We start from the raw sequence: 16,480 nt of genomic DNA, 5'->3' as shown, positions 1-16,480 counted from the left end.
TAGGAGTATAATTTGCTAAGCATAAAGTCTGGCTTCTCATTTTGTAGATGAGGAACCTGAGGTGCAGAGAGGGGAAGCCATTGCCCAGGGTGACCCAGTGAGTGAGGGAAAGAGTGGGGACCCACATTTATTTATCTTGGCCCTGTATTCTCCCCTACTCCCTGCTGAGTGAAAGCACTTATAGCAGACCAGAGGGCCCTGCATGGCAGGGGAGAAGCTGGAAGCAAAGAGACTATCCATCAATTCCACTTTCCCCTGGACACAGAGCAGCCCTGCAGGCTTGTTATCACTAATGCACAAAATGTGAAATGGTGATGAATTGTTTGCCAATTTTCTTATCTGAGCTGGCACAGAGGAGGGCTTGTTGGAGAGTTTCAAGGCGTTAGAGTATTGTTGTTTATCCACTGCACATCCCGTAACTGTTCGCACAGAGACTCGGGAAAGGCTGCACACATAAATTCACATAAATTACCTTTACAAAATGTCAAAATTAAAAGTGGATTTTTATTTTGGGGATATGCCTGGAGAATGTTAACCCCTTCAGGTGGATGGAGATGTCATCATCAGAAAAACACAGTTGCCAGCTTTGAATATAACACAAGCCATGGGAATTAACTCCCACACTCCCTCCCCCTGCCCAGCACTGCCCCACCTGCAAGAAGGTAGCAGTTCTTGTTAACAAACCATAGACTTTCCTAAGCTCCTGGACTGCCTACAAGTGTTTCTCTGGAGATAATATTTTTAATCCTACAGTGGCCATAACTTCCTTCTTGTCTTTAACTAAATTTTAAGTGGCTAAACTAGAGTTCAAGGGAGACACATAACCCATCCCGGCCTCAGTTTCCTCATTTATACAATGTGGAAGTTAGGATATATGAGTGCTTTCTAACTGGAAATTTTGTCTTCCTAAGGAGCCAGATAGGTAGTAATGAGGACCCTGAAGGAGTTGTTAATACTCTAAAAGCTCCGTGCAAGTGACAGACCCCACAATAGGATTGCGGAGGGCTAAAACAAATTTTGTGGAGACTTATGGAGACATCAGGAGACAAACTCAGCTAGTGAAGAAAGCAAAGGACAGCCTGGCTGTGCGAGGTTGCCAGGGAGGCAGACAGAGCAAGAATCTAAGAAAAACTTCTTAAAGCTAGATGGGAAAGGAGGAAGCAGAGCTGAAGAAAAGAAGAATGGCATGGCCTTTGAGAAGAGGTTCATCATGAAATAGCCCTGAGTTTCACCAGTGTCTCTGTTTAATGTCAATCCTGTTTTCTTGGTCAAAACTATGAAACTTTTTGTTATGTCCAAACTTCTTTATTTTTTACTCCTGGGAGAGGGAAAAAAAAACCCCACAAAACTATCCCCTACTTCTCCCTTTCTTTGCCTCTGGCTGGAATTGTGGCCACATAGTGAAGCCAGCTACTCCTTTTAAGCTGATTAGATCTCAAGGTAGTTATTTATCCACCTGAGGATCAATTACGCTAGATCTCTCTTTGATTTTTAAGAAAGCAAGGTTTCTGTTGAAAAATCGGCTGACAGTCTCATGGAAGCTACCTTGTAGGTAACAGCCTTTCTTTTGCAGCTTTTAAGAATCTCTCTTTTTCTTTAACTTTGCCATTTTAATTATGATGTGTATTAGTGAGGCCTCTTTAGGTTCATCTTGTTTGGGACTCTCTACATTTCCTGGACTTATGTGTCTTTTTCCTTCACTAAGTATTTCTTCATACAGGTTCTCGATCCCTTCATATAGGTTCTCAATCCCTTGCACTCTTTCTTCTTTTTCTCGTACCCCTATGATGCAGATGTTGTTATACTTCAAGTGTCCTGAAGGGTCTTAAACTATCCTCATTTTTTAAAGTTATATTTTCTTTCTGCTGCTCTAGTTGGGTGTTTTTTTTTTTTTTCTACTTTGTCTTCCAAATAGCTGATTTGATCCTCTGCTTCATCCAATCTACTTCCAGGGTATTCTTTATTTCAGATATTGTATTCTTACTTATGACTCTTTTTAATGCTTTCTATGTCCTTTTTCATGCTATTGAGCATCCTTATAACCATTACTTTGAACTTTATATCTGATAAATTGCTTGCCTCCATTTCACTTAGCACTTTTCGGGGGAGATTTCTTTCCTGTTCTTTCATTTGGGGTCTGTTTCTTTGTGTCCCCATTTTGTTCACCTCTTTGTGTTTGTTTCTATGTATTAGATAGATCTGCTATGACTACCAGTCTTTGTAGGGTGGCCTTATGTAGAAGGTGTCCTTTGGGGTGCAGTGGTACAATCTCCTTGATCACCTGATCTGGATGCTCCCAGAATGTCCCTTGTGTGGGTTATGTGGACCCTGCTGTTGTATTTGAATCTTGATTGCCATTGGCCCATTGGTATCTGGGATTGACCAGTTTGGCTCACTCTGAGGTTCAACCCCAATCGTGGCATATGAGCTTCTATGCAGGTGCTGACTACACAAAGCAGAATTTGCCTTATGAGGGGTTGGTGCCTTCTGAGATCTCCCTTTGGCTATGCTTGCTTGTGAAGCTCATTGGATCCTGCTCTGAAGTTGTCTGAAGTTGGCCACTGAGTGTGTTGGTTCTGGGTCTCTTGGGAGGGACTCTGGTGCAGGCCAATGTCAGACACTGCCTGTGACTGGTCTTGGGCAACTTGTTTGAAGCTACAAGTGATTCACAGTTTGTGGTTGCCTCTGCTAGGCCTGGGTGTGTAAGGGAAATACCAAGCTATGCACCAAGGCCCATTTTTACCAGTACCAGAACTAGGGCAGGTTGGCTGAAGTTCCAAAACACTTAAGATCCACCTGTCTTCCTCCATCTGCTGGCTGCCTATTAGGCTCAGCCACTGGAAGAGCCTCTAGTGCAGCGGTTCTCAACCTGTGGGTCTCGACCCCTTTGGGGGTCGAACGACCCTTTCACAGGGGTCGCCTAAATACATCCTGCATATCAGATATTTACATTATGATTCATAACAGTAGCAAAATTACAGTTATGAAGTAGCAACGAAAATAATTTTATGGTTGGGGTCACCACAACATGAAGAACTGTATTAAAGGGTCGTGGCATTAGGAAGGTTGAGAACCACTGCTCTAGTGGGACTTGAGTTTCATGAGGTAGATTCACAGTGAGTCACCAGATAGAAGTGAGTGGTTGTCCCATCAATGGGAGGTTCTGGTCAGGTTTCAGAGAAGGTGGGGATTGTGTTCCCTACCCCAGAGCTATACCACTCAGTCTGTCCTGGATTTTGCACAGCCCTCGGAAGGGTGGAGCCAGTAGGAATCAGGTGGGTGGGGCCTCTGGAGGCTGGAGGGTGGGTCTGCCAGGAAGCCTGGAGTGTGTTTCTATCAGATCTCCCATAAGGAGGAAGCACTAGTCAGGTTTATGGGAAAGGGAGGGAATGGTCCCCACCTGAAAACCACTAAACTCAGTCAGACACCTCCTCAGTCTGCCCTGATCTCTACACTCTGGCCAAGGCAACTGACTCCTTAGCAGGGTATAAGCTCCACAAGGTAGGGTGAAAGGTAGTCCAGATGGTGGGTCTATTGTATTCTTCTAGGCCAGTGGTTGACAAACTGTGGCTCGGCAAACTGAGGCTCATGAGCCACATGCGGCTCTTTGGCCCCTTGGGTGTGGCTCTTCCACAAAATACCGGCTCTTCCACAAAATACCAACTTCTGCGCATGGGCCACGAAGTTTCAATCGCACTGTACGTGCGCGCCCACATGTGGTATTTTGTGGAAGAGCCAAACTCAAGGGGTCAAAGAGCAGCATGTGGCTCTCGAGCCACGGTTTGCCGACCATGGCCCTAGGCTAATACCACACAGAGGGAAGTGCTCCACTCAGGAAAAACGGCATCTGCTATATGGAAGAATGATTCAGCACAGGGATCCTAGCAGCTGTCCCCCAAGCTCCCTCCCCAGAGCCACAAACACCAGACTCTTCACAGGACTCTAGTCCTCTCCACCTTCCCTCTGCCAGAGTCCAGGGTGAGTGGCTGCAAACAAAATTTTGTGCATTGGCCTTTTAAGAGGGATCTCTGGCAGACTTCTATCTCTCCCTGATGGACCAAAACCTTGTTGCTTTTCACAACCAGATGTTACCAGTATATGGGAAACTTTTCCTGGATCTGGTGCTCTGGGCTGGGGAGCCCAGCTTGGGGTTTAAACCCCACAATTCTCAGGGGGAACTCCCCTGCAGCTAAAATATACCCCCAGAACCTCAGCCACCATGGGAGTGGGTCCAGCCCTTTTTGTGTCTCTGCCCTTCCTACAGTCTCAATTTGGCTTCTTCTGTAAATCCTTGCTTATAAGAATTCTCTTCAGCTGGTCTTCAGTTGGTGATTCAGGATGATTGTGCTATAATCTAGCTGTAATTTCAGTTTGGTTCTGGAAGGAGATGAATGTAGCTTCTACCTAATCTGCTGCCATCTTGGATTATCCCACTCACATTATTTTAAGTATTTACACAATATTGATTGGATAGAATTAGAAATTTTTTGGCCATTAGGTATTAACTGGTCTTCAATGTTTCATTAACACATAATAAGTAATATTGTAGTCTTCCTTTTTTTAGAATAATTTTCATTACATGAATTCCCTGGAATGAAAAAATAAGGTAAAAAAGTATGAACATAATTATCTTCCTAAGCCTTGACTCTTTGCTGCTGTTAGAAATTGTACTCTCTTTAGCACTACTCGCTAAGGTAAATTTACTGGGCAATCTTAGGGAACAATGATTTTCAATTGTAAATGGCTCTCGACGGGTCTGTTGTAAGGCATACTAGTAATTATTCACGTAAAGCAATAGAAACATTTGGATTTGGCTGGATTTGTTACCAGTATTAATATGCTTTTAGTACTTGAATGTATATGATCTATTTATACAGCGGTAGAAGGGGTTTGTATTGAATTGGGAATAAACACTATCTGGGCAGGTGGTGATGAAGAATGGAGTGGGCTGCTTAGATGCATGTTGCTCCTCTGCTATGGGGGAGGTTGTTGAAGAAATTACAAGTCCTTACAAAGATGTCCCCATGGCTGGAAGGGAGCTGGAATCATTTTGAATTGAGGTGGTTGGGTTCAACTTTCCCATTAGTCATGGCTACTCAAATTTAACTAAAGCTCAGTTTCCTTCTTTCCTGGATCTCAAACTTCTCAGTCTCCAAAGTGCTCTGCTTCTCTTCAAGTGTTTCCAGAGAAGACAGCCTGAGGGAGAGGAAGTGGTGCTAATTAAATCCTCCCTCTGTTTTCCAGGCACAGGAGTCTTTAGCAGATGTCTGTTGTTAGGAGCTTGTTCACAGAGTGCAGCAAATACAGAAGCAGGCTTTCCTTTCCCAAAGGCACAAACTTTCCTTCACGGGTTACAGGGAACTCTAGACATGCACTTCCTTCCAACACCTACTCTGACAGGTGGCAGACCCGCATAATAGAGCCTGTAACTGCCAGGGAGGCCGTTACATGGGAAAGGGAGGGAATGGTCCCCACCTGAAAACCACTAAACTCAGTCAGACACCTCCTCTCATGATATCTCTCATTTTCTGTCTTCTCTCTCTCTCTCAGGCACACAAAATGTTTTTCTGCTTCTTCCTGTGTGTTTTGTATTTCCCAAAAGCCAATCTCTCTGCCTTTTGTACACCCCACTTTTCAAAAAAAACCCCTGAAAATCCAGCAAATCCCCTCCTGATGTAAAATAGTGTGTATCATGGTGGGCATGCTGAAATCAAATCATGTTTCAGAGTCCTGGGTGGGAGTGCAAGTGCTGCCACAATTTTACAAGTGTTTCTGAAATAATCCAACTCTGTGCTTTCCACATGGAGATGAAATCATCCTCCAATGCTTGCTGGGTGGATCAGGTGAAATAACCTGTAATGTGATCTGCAGAGGGCTTTTCATTCATGAGTTCTAACTGTGTTTTCTCCTACACTCAAACCCTCTCAGGATGAGTCTATGTCCACATTTGCCTGAGACAATCCCAGCTACTCCCATCATCCTGGTATAATTGTTAATAGCACACTTTCACCTTCAAAAGTGTCCAGGTTAGGCAACAAATGATATGTTCATAGTATTTTTACCTCTCTTGAATACTCTAATTAATCCCTATTTTAAGAATGTAAAGTTGCTGGTAATAGGGGCTGTTTCTCACTTTCTGATATTTCACAAGAACTGAGGAAAATAAGTGTGTCTGATTAAGAACACGTGGCAGCGCTGAGAATAAGATGGCACTCCTGATTATACGATGAAGCTGAGTGTGAGACCCTCCTTCCATGTGGCACTGGTAGTGTGCTTACTATATTGATAACTATGTGGCCTCAGATTGCAAATGGAGACCTTATTTAGGGGCACTTATTACTAGGTTAGCATGTGCCTTTTGTTTTGCATTGTGTTGCTTTTTTATTTACAAAATAGAAATACATTTATTGTGTTTTTATTTATATACCAGAGGCCCGGTGCATGAAATTCATGCACGGAGGAGGGGGTGTCCCCTCAGCCCAGCCTGCACTCTCTCCAATCTGGGACCCCTCGGGGGATGTCCAACTGCCGGTTTAGGCCCAATCCCCAGGACATCCCTTTCACAATCCAGGACCGCTGGCTCCTAATTGCACTCACCTGCCTGCCTGCCTGATTGCCCCTAACTGGCCCCCCTGCCAGCCTGATCACCCCTAACCACCTCTGACTGCTGACCTGATTGCCCCCAACTTCCCCCCTGCTGGCCTGGTTGCCCCTCACTGCCCCCATCAGCCATTCTGGTCGCCCCTAATGCCCCCCTCCCTGCCAGCCTAGTCACCCCCAACTTCCCCCCTGTCAGCTTGATCACCCCTCACGGTCCCCCCTGCTGGCCTGGTTGTGCCAACTGTGCCCCATGCTAGACTGGTGCCCCTCACTGCCCCCCTCTGCCAGCCTGGTGCCCCTCACTGCCCCCCCTGATGGCTGGGTCACCCCCAACTGCCTCCCTGCTGGCCTGATCTCACCGCCAACTGTCCTCTCCTGCCAGCCTGGTTGCCCCCAGCTTCTCTCCTCTGCCACCCTGATCTCGCCCCCAACTGCCCTCCCCTGCCAGCCATCTTGTGGCAGCCATCTTGTGATGACATGAAGGTGGCCATCTTGTGGCAGCCATCTTGTGATAATGTGAGGGTGTCGTGCAAAGGCGCGAGGACCACCGAGGCTTTTATTAGTATAGAAGATCACATGGGCAAAAGTAGGTTTACAGTTTATTTTTGTATTTTTATCTACTCATTATTATATTATTTACCTGTATTATTTGCCTTTTTTCATATAAACAACTATAAACCTGCTTTTGCCCATTCCTGTAAAATCATTTTAAGCACCTAGAAACTTCTCAAAACAAAAAATAAAAATTATTTAAAGCACTATCATCCAGGGATAATCATTATTAATGTTTAATTTTACATCTTTTTAGGCTTTTTCCAGCCCCTCTCATACCATACATGCATACACATAAGTCCAAGTATGCTTTTATTCTTATTTTCTGCCTTTCTTTCTTTCTTTCTTTCTTTCTTTTATTCTTATTTTCTGCCTTTCTTTCTTTCTTTCTTTCTTTCTTTCTTTCTTTCTTTCTTTCTTTCTTTCTTCCTTCCTTCCTTTCTTTCTTTCTTCCTTTCTTTCTTTCTTTCTTTCTTTCTGAATTATTTTACCAATTTGAATAACATTATTCCTAATATTTTATAGCTTACTTTTCACATTTATAATATATTTTCAACATCTTTCCATGATAAAAATATACACTTACATTTTCAGTGACTACATTATATTTCACTGCATGTTATAACATATCTTATTTAGCAAATTTCCAACTGATAATACTTAGTTTCTTTTGGTATTAGATAAAATGTTGTGTGAATATATGATGTTGCTATTATATCCAATGTTTTGCTGCTAGACCTACAGTTGTATTTTTTTCTGCTATTAGACATAATAGACATTGTGATGTACAACCTTATATATTTATGTCTTTGAGCATTTGTCTAAATTATTTTCTTAGGATACAGTTTTAGAATTGCAATGTTTGAGCTGAAAAATGTGCTCAGTTTTAAGTGCTTGTGTGCCTTATTGTTACCCAAAAAGCACAAAAGAAGTTGCATTATCATTGCTTTTAACTCTTAAATAAGCTTGCAGGATGGTGAATTGTTTGGTAAAAATGTTATGAAATCTTGAACAAAAATGTTTGATAATTATTTCACACAACTTTTCCCTTATTCAGTCAGCTGCCTGTATGGGGGGATTAAAGATGAAAAACAAAAGTACTTGCAACCTCCATTTCTTTCTTTAAAAAAAAATTGATATCAGAGAGGAAGCGTGAGGGAGAGATAGAAACATCAATGATGAGAGAGAATCATTGATTGGCTGCCTCCTGCACACCCCACACTGGGGGGGGATCAAGCCCACAACCCACGCATATGCCCTGACCGGGAATGGAACCATGACCTCCTGGTTCATAGGTTGACGTTCAACTGCTGAGCCACACCAGCTGGGCACAACCTCCATTTCTCTGTCCAGAGAATAGCTCTCCAGGATTGTGAAGTCTGAGTTATTGAATTGTATCCATCAATGCCTCTGTTTAGTTAATGTGTGTGGGTGGGTGGAGGTAGGGAAGGGGGAATTGTCAGTTTCAGGAGCATCATATGCTCAAGTACCTATTTTGCCAGAGCCAGGTGACTTGTTTTTTTTATTGACAAGATTGTTTCTCCCTTTATTTTAAGCTAAAGAAATGTCAACGATTGGGAGTTTTGAAGGATTCCAGCCCGTGTCTCTGAAACAAGAGGGAGATGACCAGCCCTCAGAGACTGATCGACTCTCCATGGAGGAGGGAGACCCAGGCAAGGACCCAGTACCAAAGCAGATTTCAAGGCAGCCAAGTGTCACCGAATCAACACTCTACCCCAATCCTTATCACAGGGCTAATGTCTCCCGGAAGTACTTCGTTACACGGGTAAAGTCATTGGTGCTCTTAAATGCTACATAAGACTTATTTAAAAAATCCTAATGTCTTTCTGTATACCACATATTTTACCAAGTGTTTTCACATTTGTTATCTCATCTAAAAAATGTGAAAGAGCCCAGCCGGCATGGCTCAGTGGTTGAGCATTGGTCTTTGAACCAAGAGGTCATGGGTTTGATTACCAGTCAGGGCACATGCCCAGGTTTCAGGCTTGATCCTTAGTAGGGGGTGTGCAGGAGTCAGCCAATCAATTGATGTTTCTATTACTCCCTCCCTCTCACTTCCTCTCTAAAGTCAATAAAAATCTATTTAAAAATAAATAAAAAATAAAATTGTGAAGGAGATATCTTTTGTTTTTCAGACATTGCCAAATAACTTTATTGTAATAATTATTACAACACCTCAATAGCATTCATTCTTTTCCTTCTAATTCACAGATGGCTAGTTGTTCACTCTGTTACCATCCTCAAATCACTGGTACCTATTTTATGTTTGAGAAGGAGATATCTTAATCCCCGTTTTTCAGATGAAGGTTGAATTTCAGATAAATTAAGAGAGTTTATTTTTGATCACCAGGTAGGACTAAGGAGAAGCAGGTCCTCCAGTCTCCATGGATCTTTGCCTCCTCAGTCTTGTGTTTATGCTAAACCTGACCTCAAGGAATTAATGTCCTATGGAGAGAGAACCAGAGCAGCTAGAATTTAAAGCCGTGAGCCCAGAGTGTTTATTTGTTATATTCTGTAAACATGGGTGGCAGAGTGGAAAGGCATGGTGAGAATATGCTGAACTTCAAGGGTCTACGGAGATGCTGGTATTATAGTGTGGGAGCAGGAACTTTTAAATCTTAACCCTATCACTGCAATCTGGAGCCGAGCTCTCATTCCTATGCATTGGATTTAGGAAAGTAAATGGATGGGTGGGGAATGAGGGTGGGGTTTGTATATACAGGTGATAAAAATGATTTTAAACTTCTACCATTTGAATCAATAGAGACTATGTCATTGGTGTCTAGTACCTATCTCTGTCTTGAACTCTCCTTCCTACTTAGAGATCTTTTACAATTTTTTAACATTCTTGTCAACACAGTCCTGGATAGCTCATAGGCTACAACAACTGGGGTCAAAAATCAGGGATTGTATACCGTGGCAAAAGAGACCATCTCATTTTTTAAGTGTACATGGAGACTCTCATCAGCTTAGATAACCTTTTCCTCCTGTGGTAGTTCATCTGCTATTATTGCTCAGCCATATCTAAAAAAGGCCCCAAGGCTAACAAAAGTGCTTCTCAAGACTAATAACTTGAGGTATATTATGATAATCACTTTATTGTGGAGATATATTCAAAGGCAACTTCTTATGAAAAAAACAATATTTGATCCACTTGAGGAAAGATATTTTTAAGCTCCCTGTAGGACTCTATATTTGAAGATATCTTATCAGAAAGTTGAAGTGATTAGGGATGGAAAATTATCTCTAAATTTATACTTGAGAATGTAAATTAAATATAAACTACTGGGACTAAAACTATTTGAACTTTTAATATTTAATTAATGGTTCCCCATGGCCTTTTTATAGCCTGTGTTCTATTGTAAGCAAGGAGACTTTAATAAGCAGGTTTGGGACTTCCCATTGTGTAGCAAGATGCCGTTGCTTTCATGATACTAATTTGGCTTTCATGCTCTCTCTTTTTCCTTCTCCTCTTACTATAGGGTTCCCTGTGTCTTGCTCTTGCATCGGGAAAAGCTAAATATATTAGTTGTATTATTATTGTCTGTGTTAGATTTTTTTCTGATCTGGAAATTATATATCTCACTGGGCAAAAGATTTCTCAACACCCCTCCTTACAATAAAATCCCTTGAAGATTATAATAAAGATGATGTTTCTTTCTAAGGGCAGACACTTCAAAATAATAAAATAAGATGCATTTCCTTTATTTTCAGGGAAAGACACATTTTCTCAGACTTTACAAATCACATTACAATTTAGATGGTTTTCTTATCTTATATATTTACGACAACGTAATCCTATCTGGGCATGATGACAGCCAGAAGACAGATCTTCTTGCATCTGAGTCTCTAGGAGCATTCCCTTCTATTCCTTCCTCTCAGTATCTAGTTAAGGAGTTCAGTATATGGGGAAAATTTAGCAGCAGACATGAGTATTGTTTGTGTGACAACTGACCCCAGGCTAGTCCAGATCAAGAAAAAGCAAGGACACAAAATACATAGGTCTTTGAAATTCTCTTAGTAGATGTATTTTGATTGAAGATATTAGTGCTAGACTATTAGAGAAGATGTTGTCCATTATGTTATTTGTGACTTGAAAATAAGGGTCCCCTCCAGTGAGATATTTGTTAAAATTTAGAATTAGAACTGTATCTGAATTGCCTTGATAAGCTTTCTTTCACAGGATGATGACATATTATTTTGTCATTACTTTCTATTAGGTTATAAGGAATCTCAGAATGCCTTATTCCATTGCAGTAACCATTTAATCCCCATATCCTGATATAACTATTTACATTCTAGGTATTTAAAGATTATTTAAAAGTACCTTGCAGCCCTAGTAGGTTTGGCTAAGTGGATGCAGTGATTCTCAACCTTCCTAATGCCGGGACCCTTTAATACAGGTCCTCATGTTGTGGTGACCCCAACCATAAAATTATTTTCATTGCTACTTCATAACTGTAATTTTGCTACTGTTATGAATCTTAATGTAAATATCTGATATGCAGGATGTGTTTTCATTGTTATAAATTGAACATAATTAAAGCATAGTGATTAATCACAAAAACAATATGTAATTATATATTGTGAAATATTTATTTCTAATTACAAATAAATTAAATTTTGTCTTGAAGCATGGTGTAGCATGGGTAACAGTCTTAATATAACAACAGTAAATTACATTGCTACATTTTGCGACAGTATGCATAAAAAGCCAACGTCAGTGCGAAGGTTGAGATTGCTTCTTTCTCACCAGATCAGAAATTCTCGGGACAGTCTTTGCAAGAGCACAATGTAGATCATCTTCCACAACAAGTCTACTTCTGTACTTAGACTTGATAACCAACAAGCTGAAAAGCCCTGTTTCACAAAGATATGTTGTTGGAAATGGAAGAAGGCACAACACAGTCTCAGACAGAACAGGATATGACTGCAAACACTTGATCCAGAATTTTGTAACTGGCATTGTAGAGAAATCAGTTCTCGCTGCATCATTGTTAATAAGTTCAATGAATTCCTCTTGTGCTGTCTCAGGAACATCTTCAGCTTTGACTGTGAATGGGCTTCTGGCAAGTGCAAATGGGGTGTCAGGTAGATTTGGAAAGTACGATGAAATTTCGTCTGCAATCATGTGCAAGTGTTCTTTCACAGAAATTATCATCGTAATCCTTTTGTCTGGTTCAATGTCATGTTCCTCAAAGAGAGCAGATTAGGTAGGCAACATGTAAATTTTATTTTCATCCAATTTTTTTTGCCAAGCTGAAGTTTCATTTGGAATGATCGGATCTTTTCAGACAAATCGAGGCATGTTGCATTTGGTCCTTGCAGTGATAAATTTAACTCACTCAAGATGGCAAAGATGTCAACCAAGTAAGCTATTTTCTGCAGTTCACTTTTATCACCGAAAAGTGCTTCGAACTGCGGTCTTGCTTTCTGATTAGAAAATGTTTTGAGTTCATCACAAAGCTCAAGAAAACACGTTTTAAAATTTTTCCTCTCGATAACCATCTCACTTCAATGTGAAATAGCAGAGCATTGTTTGGCACATCCAACTCGTTGCACAGTTGCGAAAACAGTCGACTGTTTAAAGTGCTCGCCTTTACAAAATTGACATAACTTATGATGCTTTTCATTACTTCTTGTAACGCTTGTGGCAGTGTCTTCATTGCTAATATTTGCCGATGAATCATACAGTGAGTTCCAATGACTTTTGGTGACTCATTCAGTACCAAACATTGAAATCCAGATCGACATCCTAACATAGCTGGAGCACCATCTGTGCAAACACCACAAACCTTTTCCCAAGAGATCTTATGCTCCTTCAGAAATGAACCAACTGTATCAAATACATCACGTGCAGTAGTGTCATTTCAAGAGGTTTGCAAAAAAGAAACTCATCTTTAAAGTCGCCATCATTAATATACCTCACATAAACCAGTAACTGTGAACAGTTTGCAATGTCTGTAGATTCATCAATCTGGACACTAAATATTGGAAGTGGAGCAGATTTAATTTCCTGGATTACTTGATCAAGAATATCAGCAGCCATAACTGGTTTGGCTCAGTGGATAGAGCGCCGGCCTGCGGACTCAAGGGTCCTGGGTTTGATTCCGGTCAAGGGCATGTACCTTGGTTGCGGGCACATCCCCAGTGGGGGGTGTGCAGGAGGCAGCTGGTCGATGTTTCTCTCTCATCGATGTTTCTAGCTCTCTATCCCTCTTCCTTCCTCTCTGTAAAAAAATCAATAAAATATATTTTTTTAAAAAGGAATATCAGCAGACATGTCATCTATTCTTCTGCGGACAGTGTCGTTAGAGAAGGAAATTGCACTCAATTTCGTAACAAATTCATCTCTGATCATAACTTGAACAATGTCTTTGGCCGCTGGCAACAGTAAATCCTCAGCAATGGTGTGAGGTTTCATAGCTCTGGCGATTCTGAGTGCCACCAAATATGAAGTTTCAATGGTTGCTACGTTTTGTTTGTGGTACTTGCCACCAAAGTCAAGTCTGGCTTTCTTGAGTCCATCAGCTTTGCTTCTAAAATAGTTGGTATTCTTGCCGGCAAAGCTCAGATGCTTGCTATCAAAATGGCATTTTAGTTTTTTCGGCTTCATAGATTCGGCTGATAGAACTTCACAACAAATAACACATTGCGGTTTCTCAATTCCTGCTGTAATTATTGAGGTAAAACCATACTGTAAAAAATCCTCACTATATTTTCTTAACATTCTTCTCTACATGATCCATTGTCATGGGATGGTTTGCTAATGAAAATAATATATAACCATAGCTTTAATAATACAAAAGATGATACCTGGCATAGTTCAGTCAATACAAATCATTAAAGTTTCCTATGATTTACCATTCTCTGTGTTGTTTCTGTTACATACCTGTTACTATCACAAGGGGGCAGTATTCACATCAACCACAGCTGAATATAAAAAGACTGATCAGCATCCAGATTAAGTTCCCATGGTACAGATTTTTTTTTTTTTTTTGCAGTAGTTGCTGATTTTACAGTACATGATTTTACATTTACCCAGTAATTATAATTCATGAAGTGTCGTTTTACCTCCAATACTGCTGTTTTCAACACAGCAGCTGCTTTCTACACAGTAGCTGCTCTCTACACATGTGTGACTGGTCCGCATAAGTACATTATGGTGCCAACCCTGTCACATACACCTGTATTTGTATGAGGTGTATATGATGGGGTTGGCACGATGATGTCATCATGCCGGGTACTCATATGTAAGTGTATTTGCATGTGGGTGGACCCTCCTTGAGACGGATAGAGGAGCCATGTCTCGGTTCTTAAGACCATTGAAAATATGTGTTTTCTGATGGTGTTAGGTGACCCCTGTGAAAAGGTCATTCAACCCCCAAAAGGGTCATGACCCACAGGCTGAGAACTGTTGACTTATATTATCAGTAAGAATGATAATAAAGTCTTTTATTATTCAGTGTTACCAAATGTTCTTGGCCTTTCTCAATAGCTCCATTATAACTAATACTAGAGGCCTGGTGCACGAATTTGTGCACGGGGGCCCTCAGCCTGGCCTGCTCCCTCTTGCAATCTGGGAGCCTCAGGGGATGTAGCAGTGCACCAAGTGGCTGGCGGCCAGGGAGGAGCCTGAGCCAAGGTGGGGCACTGTGGAGCCTGAGCCAAGGTGGGGCACTGTGCCGCTGGTGCTCATCCCAGCTTGCTACGCCTGCTGCAGGAGTGGCTCCCGCCATTGCAGCTGCGCTCACCAGCAGTGAGCCCAGCTTCTGGCTGAGTGGTGCACTTCCTGTGTGAGCACACTGACCACCAGGGGACAGCTCCTGCATTGAGCATTTGCCCCCTGGTAGTCAGTGCACGTCATAGTGACTGGGAGACTGGTCTTTCTGGTCATTCCGGTTGTTCAGCATAAAGGTTGCTTAGGCTTTTATATATATAGATTATCCACCCAACAAATGAGTAAACTAATATATAGAATGACAAAATGACTTGACACAGGTCTCACAGCAAGTGTAAAGGCTGAGATTTATACCATATCCTCAACACAAGTCACAGTTTTCACACATTTTTATTTCATTTCCAACACTAAATGGCTGAAGTTTATTATAATACCAACTAGAGGCCCGGTGCATAAAATTAATGCACAGGGGGGGGTTGTCTCTCAGCCCACCCTGTGCCCTCTCGCAATCCAGGACCCCTTGGGGGATGTCCAATTGCTGGTTTAAGCCCCCAAGGGGTCCCAGATTGTGAGAGGGATGTAGTAGTGCGCCAAGTGGCAGGCAGCCATGGAGGAGCCAGAACCAGGGCCAGATGCCACGCTGCTCGCTTGCGCACATCATAGATTGCTGTGTCTGCTGCTGCCACTCAGTATTGCTGCCACAGAGTCGAGAGAGGCTCTTGCTGCCGCAGCTGTGCTTGCCAGCCATGAGCCCGCTTCTGGCTGAGTGGAGCTCCTGCTGTGGGAGCTCACTGACCATCAGGGGGCAGCTCCTGCATTAAGCATCTGCCTTGTGGTGGTCAGTGAGCATCATAGCGACTGGTCGACTGGTTGTTCCAGCTTAACAGTTGCTTAGGCTTTTATATAGATAGATAGATAGATAGATAGATAGATAGATAGATAGATAATAACAAATGGAAGAGAGTAAAATACTTCATTGGAAAACATGTATAACTGTTCTGACAGGGCATGGCCAGTGTTTCTACTGAAGGAATAACATCACAGACAGTGAGCATATTGACAGGACTGTAGAGACTTCCAAACCATTTGGTAACAAGGGTACTTTATTTTTACCATTTAACTTTTGAAAAAGTGTACAGTAAAACATCATCTCTATCCACTGTCTCCACCCATTGGATTCCTTCCCCATCCTTAAGGAACCATTGCTAACATTTCTATATATTCTTTTAGAGTTACTTTAGGCATACATAAGCAAACACAAATATTTATTCTTACTCCTTCTTCTCCTTTTTACATGAAAGGTGGCATATTTACCCTCTCTTCTGAACAATATTTTCTTTCTCTTAATAATCTATGTTGAAATCTTTCCAAGTTAATATGAGTATCCTCATTTTTTAATATATTCAACATATTTAATTGTATAGATGTTTCCCATGATATATGTAACTAGTCTCCTATTGATATATATTTGGATTGCTTCTAAATTTTTGCTATTCACAGATAAGACTGCAAAGAACATTTTATACATGTCATTTTCATATATATGCAAGAATATCTATAGTATAAGATCACAGAGGTGGAATGTGTAAATCAAAGTAAAGAGTATTTTGATACATTTTGCCAATT

The 16,480-nt window shown here is 41.5% G+C and overlaps 1 protein-coding gene across 2 annotated transcripts in view; it reads left to right on the top strand.

The window, feature by feature from the left end:
- TPRG1 (tumor protein p63 regulated 1) overlaps positions 1-16,480 on the top strand; it is a 136,823-nt gene that overhangs the window by 25,360 nt on the left and 94,983 nt on the right. For both annotated transcript variants that reach the window (XM_006084782.3, XM_023750562.1), the window contains one exon: positions 8,709-8,938. In XM_006084782.3, the coding sequence (XP_006084844.1) occupies positions 8,717-8,938 (222 nt within the window). In that variant the 5' untranslated portion in view covers positions 8,709-8,716. The remainder of the gene's footprint in view (positions 1-8,708; positions 8,939-16,480) is intronic.

This window comes from Myotis lucifugus, unplaced genomic scaffold, assembly GCF_000147115.1.
Source record: "Myotis lucifugus unplaced genomic scaffold, Myoluc2.0 scaffold_14, whole genome shotgun sequence".
Lineage (NCBI taxonomy): Eukaryota > Metazoa > Chordata > Mammalia > Chiroptera > Vespertilionidae > Myotis > Myotis lucifugus.
Note: the sequence above shows the minus strand (reverse complement) of the source record. Positions and strands in the feature narration are given on the sequence as shown.